A 13,352-nucleotide genomic window follows, 5' to 3' on the forward strand; every position below is an offset into this window, starting at 1 on the left:
AAATATGGAAATCATTTAATTAAAAATTGTCTTCGATATATATATAACAATGCAAATAAGTCCAGAAACAACAATATATGATATATTTTTTATTTTTTTAATCAACAACAACGTAATATTCCCAAGGAATGGTTGCAAGTTACAATGTAAGGAAGAGTAAATATAAGAGTATTTCTAAAGAAAATCGTATTATCCATCCATTGGGAAGAGCAAGAAGCCTGTAAAGGTGCAATCAGTGTCTCTAAAGATAGAGCTTGTTGCAGTTGTCTGTAAAGACACTTTATCATCAGTTTTGAGTGGCAGTACCACAGATCCTGCAGTTACCATAATTGTCCCGGCTGAATCGCAGAACCCGACCTTCTCTTCCCCCTCTACCCGAATCTTTAGGCAAGCAAGTCCATTGGCTGAAATGTGGTAGCTGATGTAATACATGCCAGCTTTTTGCACCTTAAAGTAACCTTCTCTATCTAAGACAGCACCTGCCTCGGTGATCAGTGGGATTTCAAAGGTGACTAGTCTGTCTGGATGAACTCTCTGTGGCCTAGAACTTTTTTTCAGAGAGAAAACAAAATACGGATTTAAAGTATCAACATCAGTAATCTCTCCCCTCTCCCCCCTCGGCCCCGGTGGCCCTAGCGGACCTTGTAGTCCTTTGTCTCCCTTCTCGCCAGGCCTGCCTGGGAGTCCAGCAATTCCGGGATCTCCTTTTGGCCCATTTATCGGCACTGCACTCTCACCTGCAATCATGCACACAGCCGGGTGAGTTTAACCTTCATGTAGTGTTTATTTTGACTCTGAGGATTTTATTTTTTCCAAAAAATGCCGTAGTTAATGCTTTGGCTTTACACTAAAACATAAGTCATCATTTAATCACTCTTAATTTGGTTCAAACCTGTGTCTTGGCAAGAAGTACTTTTGAAGATTGGGTTGTTGTTGTTTTTTTGTTTGTTTTTATTTTACAAAAATGACTAGCTTACAAAAAACTGCTCATGAAATTCTTGTTATGCCATATTAGTTCCAAATATTGGATTCAGTCTTACTCTTTTTAGAAATAATTAATCATAGAGACCTCACTGATCTGAGCTAATGCACCTAAATCTTTCAGTGTACACTGCCAAAAATAATCTAACTTGTTTTCTCTCAATTACTGTGCATAAAAAATCAAGTTAACAAAAAAGAGTGAATGCATGATTTAATACTAATAATATAGCATTAAGGTAATTTTTAATGTTAAACACCAATGCAACACAAAAGCATTTCAGCACAACATTTAAAGGTATAATTAAACTTTTTTATCAGATTCTTTGCATTTATTTATGACAGTTGAGGGAAACAAGGGCACAATTTTTGACTTTCAATTTGCAGTTTTTAATATAGAAAAAACTATTGTCATACCTGGATCTCCCTTTTCTCCTTTTGCACCATCCTTCCCATCAGTACCAGGAACTCCTGGAATACCTGGTCTTCCAGAAAAGCCCCTGCTGCCATCACATACCTCTGACTCAGAGAAAGCCACCAGCAACAACATAATCGTGAGCTGCAGCATCATATGTGCAGACATGAAGACAAATGTCCGTTTATCTGCCTGCATTAAAAAATGAAAAGGTAAAATATATTTACAAACAAGTGTCGTGTGAAGGAAAATCATCGGCCATTTCAGTTCTGCTAAAGTACAGTATAAGCAAGCATGTAAATTTTCCTTTAATTGAATGATGTATATTTTTTTGAAAACAATAGCCAAGCACAGATTTATTACAATAAGCTTTATAATTTTTCTTACCATCTTATCATCCAAGAAAGCTGTTGGATGGGTGTGAAAATGAAGAGTGTTGCATTAAATGTTTTCTCCCGCCTGCATGAAAAGCTCGGATTTGATTTCCCAGTTTCACAGGAGAAGTGCAGTGTTGCACAATAAAGGGAAGTAACAAAGCACATATTCATCATAATCTAGAATTAGATAAACCTTGAATTACCTTTTTCATTAGTTTTATTGACATTTTATTTTGTTAATGTTTGCAATTTCCATATCCCTTTTCTGAGAAACTGAAAAAGGAAGCCAAGTTTTGAAAGATTTGTTTTGAAAGAAATGTATACTTTTTCAGTAAGAATGACTGCATATTCACAAAAGAGATGAATGAGACAGTTTAATGAAGCATCATTTTATTTTACAAGGAGCTTTTCAAAACTTAATTGTGTGCATTTTCCAAAAGTTAAACATACAGTGTTTAACAAGCATGTCTTATCTCTCTTAACTCAGTGTGCGTGAATCAGAAAACCTGAAAAAACACTGTCTGCTTTCTCTCCTTCTGCAAACAGGCCGTTGTATGTGCCTGTCTTCAGATAGACTTTCTCATTTTTTTTCAGATAAACCGCTAGCCCACCAGAGCTCACCTGCTGGTTGCCCTTTATAATGTGGTCACAGAAAACAGCTAGCTTCTTGTCATCGTGATATAGGTTTACGCACAGTTTGTCATTGGACGATGCATGAAACACAAAATAATAAGTGCCAGGAATTTTACACACAAATTTGTGCTCTGTAGTATCGAAAGCGTCATTGATATTGGTGATAACATGACTGAAGCGTATCAGAGAGTTTGGCTCGGGATGGTTTTTTGTACGACGGGTAACGCTGAATGCAGACTGCAGATGAGATCTGGAAGCGTCCGAATTGCCTGCTTCCCCTGGCTCTCCTGGGGGGCCGGCTGGGCCCGGTATGCCGGAATCCCCCTGGGGACCTCTCTTTCCAGGAATTCCTCTGCTTCCAGGTTCTCCTTTTTCGCCCTTTTTCCTGGTTTCATCAAGATGAATAGGAATCCCTGTTGAGACCGAGCAATGGTTTTTGCATGATGTTAGAAACACAGTTTACTGAGCTACAGTCTAACCCTATCTCGACACCTGTACGTTTTTTTAAATCTTTTAATTAGTAGGTTATATTATTTAGTATTTTTGTTTTCATCATAGGGTTTGCTCAGATATTCCCACAATGTTGGTCACTGTAGGTTTTAATGCTGCATACGAAACTCACACACAAACACCTAACACACTTCTCTCAAATTTAATTTGTTGTTTTATAACTTGTTTGATCTGAGCTTTGGTAACAAGCTATACAGTTCACTTAAATTGCTGTACACAGACAGTCTTGTTTTACAGTCAAAAATGCAATTTTTATAGTCCTGTATAATTTTATAGTCAAAATGTGTTATCTTAATATACACAGCATTAAATATATAAAAGTGCTAGCACCTTTCATACGTGATATAATGCTGCGTGTATCTTTGTGTTGATTGATTCGCTGGTATGATTCATTAAAAGAGCCAGTCATTTGAGAATTGGGTTGCATGAATGTGATTCACTAAAATGAACCGGCTCATGAGAATCACTTCGGGAATAGAGCTTGTGAGAGAGATCATAGTGGTTGTAGTATATATTTTTTAGAACAGCTGGATTCCAATGTAATAAACACTCCCAATTCTTTATTTTAAATAACAATAATAATACAAATTTTGTATATGTATATAATCAAGAGTCAGTCTTACCAGGATCTCCTTTCTCTCCCTTCATCCCTTCCCTTCCATCACGTCCAGGAAATCCAGGGATGCCTGGTAAACCCGGCGTCCCTCCAGAAGGACAAGTGTCGGTAGAGACCAGAGAGAGGCAGAGAAACCCCACTAAAAGGGTTCCAAAAGCGATGTGACCACCAAACATGTTTGCTGTGCAGCGATGAGATAAATGACTTTAAACAGTGAGCTCTGTAATCGTACACACATACAAGACCAAGCAGAGAAAATGGCAATCACAGTTCCTCTTTTGTGCTGCACGTGTTGAACATATCCTCGGATCTTTCACAAAATTGCACTCAAACAAATGGTCGTGCGTTTTATAGCATTTGGCTTTACGGTGTGAACTTAAGCCAATTCGCTGTAAATTAAAAAAATAAATAAATAAATAATAATAATAATAATAATGAAACAAAAAAAAAAACAATTTCAAGCTAATAAAATAGATATTATTGGAGTTCTACATTTCATAAGAAAGCAATTTTCAGATTTCAGATTTTCTACTTTTATACCTTCTGCCTTAAAAGTATATTTACATATATTATATTATATGATATTACATATTCAACATGTTGCTTGTTGTTTCTCTGTTTGTGAAATTTCTGCATAAAAGCTTTTTTATTTATTTTTTTTTCAGTGTAAATAATGTAACAACTGTAGATATACATTTGTTATAGCCTATAAAATAATAACATTTGCCATTTTTGATAGAAATTGTTACACTATACAACTTTAATTTCATTAGATTTTGTTAGATATTTCACTAGATACGTTTACATTTCATTGTTAAAGGTTTGTAGAATTATGAATTAAAATAAACAAAAGTAATTATTTTGTTCAGTCATGTTCATATGCTTTTATTTAGTTAATTGGAGACATTTATAAAAAGACAACAAAGCAGTTTTAATACAGGCAAGATACATGAATACAAGATTTGAATGCGGCATGCAACAGATCAGGTTAGATTTTCATTAATGTTTACATCACTGCTATACATCACCACCGCAGTCAGTAAGCCATTGCGTCATCTTTAATAGACTATTAAAAGTCGCGATGGATTAAAAATCCATTGAACACAGCTGACATGCTTTTGGGCATTTGCTTGCCAGTACTTTTTGTGAAAGGCTCAATCCATACATTGTCATTTTTAGTTAGTTGAAGCACAGCTCCACCTGACACAACAGCTGATGATGATCGTGGGTTTAAGTCACAGAAATTCAGGCTGTTCACTTCATTCCTGTTATTTTTAAGTCTTAGGCATAATTGTCCTTCAGATGACGCATGAAACACAAAGTAATACACCCCAGGAACCTTGCAAGTGAATTTGCCAGTTCTAAGGTTGAAATCATTATCAACATTGCTAAGTTCTTTATCAAAGTCCACAGGCTGACCATATGAAGCCAAATTTGCTGTGTTTCGCAGCACAGAGAAAGCTGGCTTTTTATTTGCATTGCCTCCACTGCCATCACTGCCACCACTGGATCCTCTAGGACCCTTAGGACCAGGGATACCTTTTAGTCCTTGTGCACCTATGAAACCCTTTGGACCAGGTTCTCCTGGAGAGCCTCTGATTCCCGTCTCTCCTTTGAGTTCCTGCATTGTGATACTGCTCAGTTTATCCTGTAATACTAAGAGAATTTACTATTATTCACAAACATTTCAGTTCTTAACACTTCTATTTTTGTAATGCAGTTTACTACCTACATATTTTGGATGCATGTTATACATTACTTTCTTACCTGGTGCCCCTTTCTCTCCCTTTGCTCCTGGTAAGCCGCCTCTGCCAGGGACTCCATTCACGCCATCTTTCCCATCTAATGCACATGTATTGTCCTGACATAAAGTAAAGGGAAGCAGCACCCAAAGAAAAGCACGAAAAACCAGTTGCTGCATCCTAAAATATCTAAGATAAATCACGAAAAACAAATGTTAATGTACTACAATAGAAAAAACTATATATAGTATTCTAAAATCATAAAATCCTTAGCATTTAGAAAATTCTGCCTTACCAGTGTCTTTTGATTGTGAGCGGTAAAATGGTGTTAAAAAACAAAAGGCTGCTGCCGTGTAATTGTTTCATTTCTCCAAATTCTGAACTATATTAAACATCTCTTGAAATTGCCAACACGTGCATTTTTCCTTCCCCATTCTCTATTAGCACGTTTTGTGTCCTTATAAAACATTTAGTGTCATAATAAGAGTTAAGAAATCACAACCTTCACTTAACCTAACTTAACCCTTTTAACACATCAGCAATTATAAGATTACCATCTAACAAACAAGTTTGATTTTATTTTTTTTTTTGTCTTGGAAAGTTCATGGTATAATATCCTTTGTGATCTATGGAAGAAAGTAAGCAAAACAGGCCTGGAAAGACGTGAAGGTGAAGTAAATGAGGATTGAATTTTCATGGTTCGGTGAAAGGACAGAGTATCAGTTTTACACACACACACGCACACGCACACTCTCACAAAAATAATAATTCCATCCAAAAGCTGAAGAATTGTGGTTCATTTATTTATTTTTGCACATATGACAAAGTATAATTTTGAACAAAATGATTTTGTGGGTTTGTGTGTATATGACACATTAAAACATTTAATTTGATTGTCTCTTATAATACAAATGCTACTTGTTTTTTATGAACAAGGAGACTAGACTCTGATTCCTGTGCGCTTCCTTCTCATGATACTCATGAACACCAGTTAAAGGAACAGGTGCTGTCTTATTCTCTCTCTGGTAGTATGGACAAACCTTTAGATGTTCAGAAATCGGAGGCAATTTGTCAAAGCACCAGCTGTCCACAGTGGAGAACAGGTTACTAAACTGCCAGACCTGATGACGATTTGAAGGTCAATTAGTGCAAGTCAGATACTTCTCATTTGAAAGGTTCATACACAGAGATTTACTCAATGAACAAGTCTACACTTGCATTATATTAGAAAAATGGCTGAATATTTTAATTACAGTAGAAACTCACCCTCTTTCTGGCTCTCCAGCACCATCCACCATGAGAGTAGACCTTCTTCTCCCACTTCAGTGAAACCATTCCTCTTTCATGAAGCAAGGTCCTGCATACCTCTCTCATGAGATGAGAAACCAGAGCCAGCTGGGACAGGGTGAAGCTGTCAAGAAATCCAGCAACATGGACTAGAACCTCAAAAGGCAGCCTGCTCAGAGCATCTGTATTGCGTGCACGCTTCCTTTCCACATTCACCGGTTGTATACCTTCATACAGTTTATCTGAGACCTCTGGTCGGAGGCAGAAAGTGCTGAGCTCCTTGTCGTAGAAAACAATCGCTCTGTGAGAGCTGGGCTGAAACCTTCTCTGAATAAAAGTGCAGCCAAGGTAGGAGAGAGGGCATCGCTGTTCAAACCATCCACTGACGCAGCTCTGGATGTCAGAGTGAACGTTCTTGTAGTGTGAAGGAAACTCATCCCGTCTGAATATGTGGTTGCAGAGGTACGTAAACGCAGAGCTGGATTTGTTGTGTCTTCTGGTGACGCTCTCGGCCTGAACTTGGACGTGGAGTTTCAAAGCCCGGTCAGCAGTGATGTCAGCCAGTGAAGCCTCTGCTTTAAAAGGTGCAGAGTAGAAATCATACGTCTGTGTTCCAGTGTCCAGAAGAAGGGCATCTGTGGACATGGATTCAGCTATGAGATGGCCCCGTAGTTCCCGCTCCAAAGAGCATAAGAGAGTAGCTTGAACTTCATCCCATTTTGGCATGTCATCAATTTCAACACCTAGGTCAGATGTGTCTACGCTTGCGTTCACCTTCTTGTTATGCGAGGGGTTTCGAATGCGACTTTGTTTGGCTTTGAAGCTGGTCGGGACTTTGAAAGTTCTGACTATTTTAATCTTCATGGGCTCTAAATGTTCGTAGACAAGTTTCTTCTTGGGTCTCGTGTCACATGCAAACAGGGATGTGGCGATGAGGAATTTGTCTTCGTCCATGAAGTTGTATTGACTGATGTCAGTAGGGGCATCAAGACTTTCGATCTCCGTTGGCAGCTCTTCCTGTAAGACTTCCAACCTATTTGGGTTGGCTTGTGGCTTTATTTCTTTGCGAGGGGTTTCGGGATTTTGCTCCAAAGATTTTATTGTATGCTTGCAGCCGCTTAACTCCATGCTGAACATTTTTTCCCAAATATTATAGCTTTCAAGATTGACCACATGAGGATTCCTTGCCAATTCCTCTCGTTCCTCCTGAGTCAGCTCACCTTCTTCAGTTACTGCGCTTGAAGACTCAAATGCTTCTTCAACTCCATTTGACAGTGGTACCCCTCCCACGGCCCCCTCCGGGACCACAACCGAAGGCTCCTCAGCCACCTTTTCAATAAGTTCAGGGAAGAGAGTTTTCATTTTGAGAGAATGAAACAGATGCTGCTGGTCCCTCAGAGCCATCGAGAGATCCAGAGGTTCATGAGTGTAGTTCTCCTTCAAAATGTTCTCGTAAAACTCAGGGGTCTCAGACTCTTCAATAGGCCAGCGGTTCCATTCCATTGAGCAGGAGACAACACTGGCGGGACACACTGTCAAATGCTTAGCCAGGTTTGAGCGGCACATGGTGAACAGGCAGCCATATTCAACATTGAGACAAGGTACCCTTTCATTGGGGCACAAGAGCATGTGTTCTTCTTCCTTGCACAGGTGAAACACAGCACCGCACAGCAAACGACAGCTCATAATCGCACATGACACAGAAATCTCAATCGGGGTTTTGCAGCGCCGGCTGTGACAGCTCTCACAATGGCGATGGAGCTTGGATGTTTGGGTTCTTTGTCTACCCTGTAAAGAAATGCAAAGTTTTACAAAGTTTTGGGCTGGATAGAAACTGTCTAAAGTGGCTTACCATAACTACAAGTGAATGTCAGTGACAACCTGGTCTCATAAAAATATGTACCTCTGTGCACTTTTTGCCACAGTTTCAAAAAGAAATGTTGTTGCGTTGAAACCCTGATTTAATCGAAATGTCCATTGGACTTTTGCTAAAAGTTAATGCTTTATCATGTTGGAAATATTGTTGCCTTGGAATTATAAGGTTCTGTTTGACATTTTTGTCAAAATTGAAGAAAAAATCACTTATTACATTGTGATGTTTCTTTTGTAAGCTGTGTATATTTTTGGCCTTTTTTAGAAAACAAAAAGGGTTCTGTCTACACAAGCCTATATGGAATGCATTGAAGCTCAATATCTCAAAACTGTTTACACATGCAATAAAGTGTTTGGCATGTTCCTCCTGTCAGAGGTGAAACAGCAAATATATTTCAGAAATATCAGTAATCCTAAGCTAATGCTAAAAACCTAAATGCTTCTTACAGATACAGTGCACATCTTTAGACTTACATGTTTACATGTTTGGTTGGCAGGCACTAAAAAAAGTAAAGAAAAGTTGACCTACCATAGTGTTTTTACTGTGAGCTCCACGCTTGTGTTCAGCTTAGTCACTAAAAGCTTGAGTGAGACTATATCTGTGTCTGCCGACTAGTTAAAAATAGACATGTTCATACACTGGGAGTGTGACTAGGGTTTTGGCACACAAGAGTCAAGTTACATGTTCTGTAACCATAGCTGCTCTAGGTACCCGGTGTTTTCAAGACTCTGTGTCAAGATTAAAGATGACATGCTGTCTCAAACTGTTCTTAAGCTTTTTTTTTTTTTTTTACTTTTTTTTTAATTTTATTTGGCTGTTTGAATGCAATAATTATTTCCTGCACATATGATGCTTTTAAACATTATCAGTGTTATTTATTTACATTTTTTTGTTAGGCCTATTTTTTCAACAGTGCTTTTGTAATAATACAATTATTGTGCATATGGTGCACACAAAAATGTTACATTTTACTTTGTAGGTTTATAATCCCCATTCATGCTTGCATGCTTGAACAAAAACATAAAACTTGAAAATCTAAAGTGAAGTGAAGAAACACATTCTGCTTTAGTTTTATTGTTTTCGTTTTACAGAAAGAGAATACATGGCTAAATGAAGTTAGAATTCAAACACACAAAAAGTACCTTTAATATCTAAACATCTCCAAGATATTGCATTCTAGAGAAATTTTGTGATAAAGTGGAAACGACTATTGTCAATAAAGAAAAAATGGAACAAACACTCTTTTCAAACACATTTTTATATATATTTTACACCAGTAAAATATAAATTTAACAGTAGTAAATATTATCATAATATAAATAGAATCATTTACACTAGTGGATATTTGACTCACTTTAACTGCCAAAAATTCAAAATAAAAGTTACAGTTACAGTGTTATTTGCGTCTCATAAACAAAGAAACCAAACTGTGTCTCTCCTTTCCTTTGTTGTCAAATATACTGGCCAGGGCAAAAGGCTCAGTTTTCAGTTCAGTTTGGTAGAATGGACAGCGTTTCAGGTGCTCAGCCATTGATGGTGTGTCGCCGATGCACCAGTTACCAACTTTGCTAAAAAGAGTACTAAACTCCCAGACCTAGAAAGCACGATAGACAAATATAAAGGAAATAATATAATTAAAATCAATAAATCAATGCAGATTTATGATACTAAATATGATAGTAATAAATATGATACTAATAAATTCTAAACAAATGGTTGCTTGGTTTAATTAATCGCTACAACTATAAAAAAATATTTGCTGACAAATGCTGAAATGTCTTACTTTAGTGGGTTTCCAGTGGATTCCTCCATGAGAGTATGACTTTTTATGCCACTTAAAGCCTACCATTCCTCTCTCCTGCAGAAGTGTGGCACATATATCCCTGAACAATCGGGAGACTAAGGCCAGCTGGGACAGGGTGAAACTATCCAGGTAACTAGCAATCTGGCAAAGCACCTCGAAGGGAAGGTTACTGAGAGAATCTTCGTATTTTATATGTGCATTGGTCTGCGAATCGCTCATAAGGGAGGCAGAAACCTCGGGTGTGAGGGTAAAAATACTGAGGTCTTGCATATAGGAGACTTTGGCCCTGTGTGTGGAGGGCTGTAATCTTCTCTGACTGAAGGTGCAACCGAGGTAGGCCAGAGGACATCTCTGCTCGAACCAGCCACTCAAAGAGGACTGGATATCCAAATGCACGTTCTTAAAGTGCGAGGCATATTCATCCCGCCTGAAGAAATGGCCACACAGGAACGTGAAAGCTGAGGTTGATTTGTTGTGTCTGAGTGTAACTGCTTCTGTATCGAGGTCAACGTGAAGTTTCAAATCTCTGCCTGTTGTAATTTCATTAAGGGTTGCATTGGATTTAAAAGGAGCTGTGGTAAAATTATAAGTTTGTGTTGCAATATCGACATAAAGTCCATCTGTTGCCACCATCTCGCTTATTTTGTGGCCCCTTATCTCAGCCTCTGCATAACAAAGTAGGGTTGAAAACATCTCATCCATCTCCCCACCATCTTTCTCAGACATATCCAGGTCAGATGTGCCAACGCACTTGTGCTCGGTCATTACTCTCGTATTGAATTCTCTAAGTTGAATGCGTTTTTGTCTGTAACTACTGGGAACCTTGAAGGAACGTAGAGTCTGGACTGGTATTGGCTCCAAGTTCCCATAAACGAAATCTCTCTCTCTGGGCGTGCAAGCATCCATCTGACCAAAGGAAATCAACATACGCCCATGATGCACTATGTACATGTTGAACTCTCTTGGTTTCACTTCCTGCCCAAGTCTCTCCAGGACACCATCCTGCCAAGGTGCCAGTCCAGTTTTGGTGAAATCCACGTTTACTTCCTTTTTCTCTGGCTCTACAGATGCTCCTTGTGGCTTTGAAGAATCTTTAGAAGACGTTTTTTTTCTATTCTTTTCTTCTGTATTCGAAGACGCGGCCTCTGCCTGCTTGCAGCCACCAATTTCCATGCTAAACATCTTTTCGAAAAGATTGTACTTGTCCTTGTCAACAGGACCGTTGAGGACGACATCCTCTTTCAGAGCTTTCTCACAAGCTTTAGATGGTCCATTCACCAAGCCTCCTCTTGAATCTCCATGTCCATTAACGTTCATCCCGTTACACACAGTCTCTTTCCCTACTGTTTCCTCCTCATCATCATACTCCTCCACTGCGGGAGGCTCTTCTTCTTCCTCCATTAACTCAGGAAAGCATTTCCTCATTTTCAACCGGGCACATACATGTTTCTGGTCCCTCAGTGCCATGGAAAGGTCCAGTGATTCTTGCTCATGGAGCTCTTTCAGTAGATTTGTATACAAGGGGGCATCTGGGTTCTCAAGAGGCCAACGGTTCCACTCCATCGAGCAGCAGACGACGCTTGCAGGACACACCTCAAGGTGTTTGGCCAGCCGAGAGCGACACATGGTGAAGGGGCAGCCATAGTGAGAATTAAGACAAGGCACCTTCTCATTGGGACACAGCAGAGAGTGCTCATCCTCTTTACACATGTGGAAGGATGCTCCACAAAGCAAGCGGCAGTTGATGACCATGCATGACACAGACACTTCTATTGAGGCTTTGCAGCGCCGATTAAAACAGGTCTCACAATGTCTGTGCAGCTTCGGAACAGATCTCCTATAGCGGCTCTGTGAACAAGCACAACAAGGCAACTTGTACTGGTTCTAAAATTGAAATCTCCAAAAATTAGCACAGAATTCATTCAGTTTGATTTTTATCTATAACAGGCACCATCAAACTTTATCCTGGAGGGCCGGTGTTGTGCAGAGTTAAGCTCCAACCCAAATCAAACACATCAGAACTAGCTAATCTTGCAAGGCATATTAAAAAGTCAGGTGTTGAGGCAGTTGGAGGTAAACTCTCCAGGACAATGATTATTCATGACAGTCTGGTCTCTTTCTCCGTTAAAAGTTTAAAAATTCAAAATAAAAATTTGCATCAATTTAGATCTGATTTTGAGTCAGCTTTTGAATATAAAAGCATAAGAATGGCTGTAATGCTGAAATAAATTTCAAAATAAGAGTACAAAACACAAGACAGGGAAACACAGGCTGGAATCATGCTACTAAAAAATGCTACTAAATTCTGTAATTCAATATCTGTGTTATGACAAATAATTTTACGTATAAAATATCACTGTTAGCCATTATTTTAACAATGAGAAAATTAAATGAACATACCATTGTTATATAAAGTACTGTCAGTGTGCAACAACAGCTTCTGGAAAAAAAAAGTTGCATCTTATTCATTAAAATATTGATAAATTATAACAATTATCTGTATGCATTTATATATAACATTGTGCTAAAACATAGATTTTCTTTATAAAAGTACCTGGTTTTGTAAGACCTTGCTGTAAGGGCAAGCGGCTGCAGACAGCACTGCCAGCAGAACCTAAACAGTTACTGAACAGCTTACCTAAACCATGTGAACCATGTCTCAAGAAGTCCCCGGCTTGTTCCAAGAGCCCTTTCTAAAGAACAGGATTGTGGGTCACGTTAAAAATAGTTGCCTCAGCTGTCAGTAGCAAGTTACATGACTTGAAGGTACTGAGGAAATTTTGACAAACACATAACAATCATTGTCAAATAAAAAGCAATCTATTTTTGCCTCTTTTACCAGAATTAAAGTTCTTTACTACCTACAGAGCACAAACAGAAGACAGGACAGATCAGCAGAAAGAGTTTAATCCGGTTTGTTTTTCATTGTTTCATCAGTAGGACACCAGATGGCGGTCTTTCATTTTGGTTCACGGAACAAGGATCCACAAACACACGGCGTGAGAAGCCCTTTTGGTATTTTGTATTATATACTTTCCATAGTTTGTATTAATACGTTTTTGTAACCTTTCCTAGTTTTGTACATTGTTCTTAATGTAGCTGCCTTCTTATCAGAAG

At 38.5% G+C, this 13,352-nt stretch overlaps 5 protein-coding genes across 5 annotated transcripts; all 5 read right to left on the reverse strand.

Annotated features, from left to right (window-relative positions):
- Positions 1-86: 86 nt before the first annotated feature.
- c1qb (complement component 1, q subcomponent, B chain) lies at positions 87-1,936 on the reverse strand. Its single transcript, XM_043220762.1, has 3 exons — positions 1,781-1,936; positions 1,396-1,585; positions 87-737 (listed from the first exon to the last, which is right to left on the reverse strand). Exons 1-3 carry the CDS (start codon positions 1,781-1,783, stop codon positions 190-192), a joined length of 741 nt encoding a protein of 246 aa, XP_043076697.1. The 5' UTR covers positions 1,784-1,936; the 3' UTR covers positions 87-189.
- Positions 1,937-2,131: 195 nt separating this feature from the next.
- c1qc (complement component 1, q subcomponent, C chain) lies at positions 2,132-3,837 on the reverse strand. Its single transcript, XM_043221603.1, has 2 exons — positions 3,537-3,837; positions 2,132-2,816 (listed from the first exon to the last, which is right to left on the reverse strand). Exons 1-2 carry the CDS (start codon positions 3,703-3,705, stop codon positions 2,254-2,256), a joined length of 732 nt encoding a protein of 243 aa, XP_043077538.1. The 5' UTR covers positions 3,706-3,837; the 3' UTR covers positions 2,132-2,253.
- Positions 3,838-4,398: 561 nt separating this feature from the next.
- Positions 4,399-5,709, reverse strand: c1qa (complement component 1, q subcomponent, A chain). The gene is made up of 3 exons (XM_043221601.1): positions 5,567-5,709; positions 5,297-5,460; positions 4,399-5,185 (listed from the first exon to the last, which is right to left on the reverse strand). Exons 2-3 carry the CDS (start codon positions 5,448-5,450, stop codon positions 4,599-4,601), a joined length of 741 nt encoding a protein of 246 aa, XP_043077536.1. The 5' UTR covers positions 5,451-5,460; positions 5,567-5,709; the 3' UTR covers positions 4,399-4,598.
- A 162-nt stretch (positions 5,710-5,871) lies between these two features.
- fbxo40.1 (F-box protein 40, tandem duplicate 1) lies at positions 5,872-9,086 on the reverse strand. The gene is made up of 3 exons (XM_043221600.1): positions 8,960-9,086; positions 6,538-8,346; positions 5,872-6,392 (listed from the first exon to the last, which is right to left on the reverse strand). The coding sequence occupies exons 1-3, from the start codon at positions 8,960-8,962 to the stop codon at positions 6,186-6,188; spliced, it is 2,019 nt and encodes a 672-aa protein (XP_043077535.1). The 5' UTR covers positions 8,963-9,086; the 3' UTR covers positions 5,872-6,185.
- A 388-nt stretch (positions 9,087-9,474) lies between these two features.
- fbxo40.2 (F-box protein 40, tandem duplicate 2) lies at positions 9,475-12,948 on the reverse strand. Its single transcript, XM_043221706.1, has 4 exons — positions 12,790-12,948; positions 12,636-12,675; positions 10,215-12,083; positions 9,475-10,025 (listed from the first exon to the last, which is right to left on the reverse strand). The coding sequence occupies exons 2-4, from the start codon at positions 12,636-12,638 to the stop codon at positions 9,828-9,830; spliced, it is 2,070 nt and encodes a 689-aa protein (XP_043077641.1). The 5' UTR covers positions 12,639-12,675; positions 12,790-12,948; the 3' UTR covers positions 9,475-9,827.
- Between the last annotated feature and the right edge of the window lie 404 nt (positions 12,949-13,352).

This window comes from Puntigrus tetrazona, chromosome 21 (assembly GCF_018831695.1).
Source record: "Puntigrus tetrazona isolate hp1 chromosome 21, ASM1883169v1, whole genome shotgun sequence".
NCBI classification, from domain to species: domain Eukaryota; kingdom Metazoa; phylum Chordata; class Actinopteri; order Cypriniformes; family Cyprinidae; genus Puntigrus; species Puntigrus tetrazona.

What these genes read in the sequence shown, in the direction of transcription:
- c1qb (XM_043220762.1), bottom strand. An exon ending in AGGAGAAAAGGGAGATCCAG is followed by an intron (nt 738 to 1,395) that starts GTATGACAATAG and finishes GCATGATTGCAG; the next exon opens with GTGAGAGTGCAGTGCCGATA.
- c1qc (XM_043221603.1), bottom strand. Translation starts at nt 3,705, where the DNA reads ATGTTTGGTGGTCACATCGCTTTTGGAACCCTTTTAGTGGGGTTTCTC. An exon ending in GGGAGAGAAAGGAGATCCTG is followed by an intron (nt 2,817 to 3,536) that starts GTAAGACTGACT and finishes CGGTCTCAACAG; the next exon opens with GGATTCCTATTCATCTTGAT.
- c1qa (XM_043221601.1), bottom strand. Translation starts at nt 5,450, where the DNA reads ATGCAGCAACTGGTTTTTCGTGCTTTTCTTTGGGTGCTGCTTCCCTTT. An exon ending in GGGAGAGAAAGGGGCACCAG is followed by an intron (nt 5,186 to 5,296) that starts GTAAGAAAGTAA and finishes AAATTCTCTTAG; the next exon opens with TATTACAGGATAAACTGAGC.
- fbxo40.1 (XM_043221600.1), bottom strand. An exon ending in GCTGGAGAGCCAGAAAGAGG is followed by an intron (nt 6,393 to 6,537) that starts GTGAGTTTCTAC and finishes AATCGTCATCAG; the next exon opens with GTCTGGCAGTTTAGTAACCT.
- fbxo40.2 (XM_043221706.1), bottom strand. An exon ending in TCCACTGGAAACCCACTAAA is followed by an intron (nt 10,026 to 10,214) that starts GTAAGACATTTC and finishes CGTGCTTTCTAG; the next exon opens with GTCTGGGAGTTTAGTACTCT.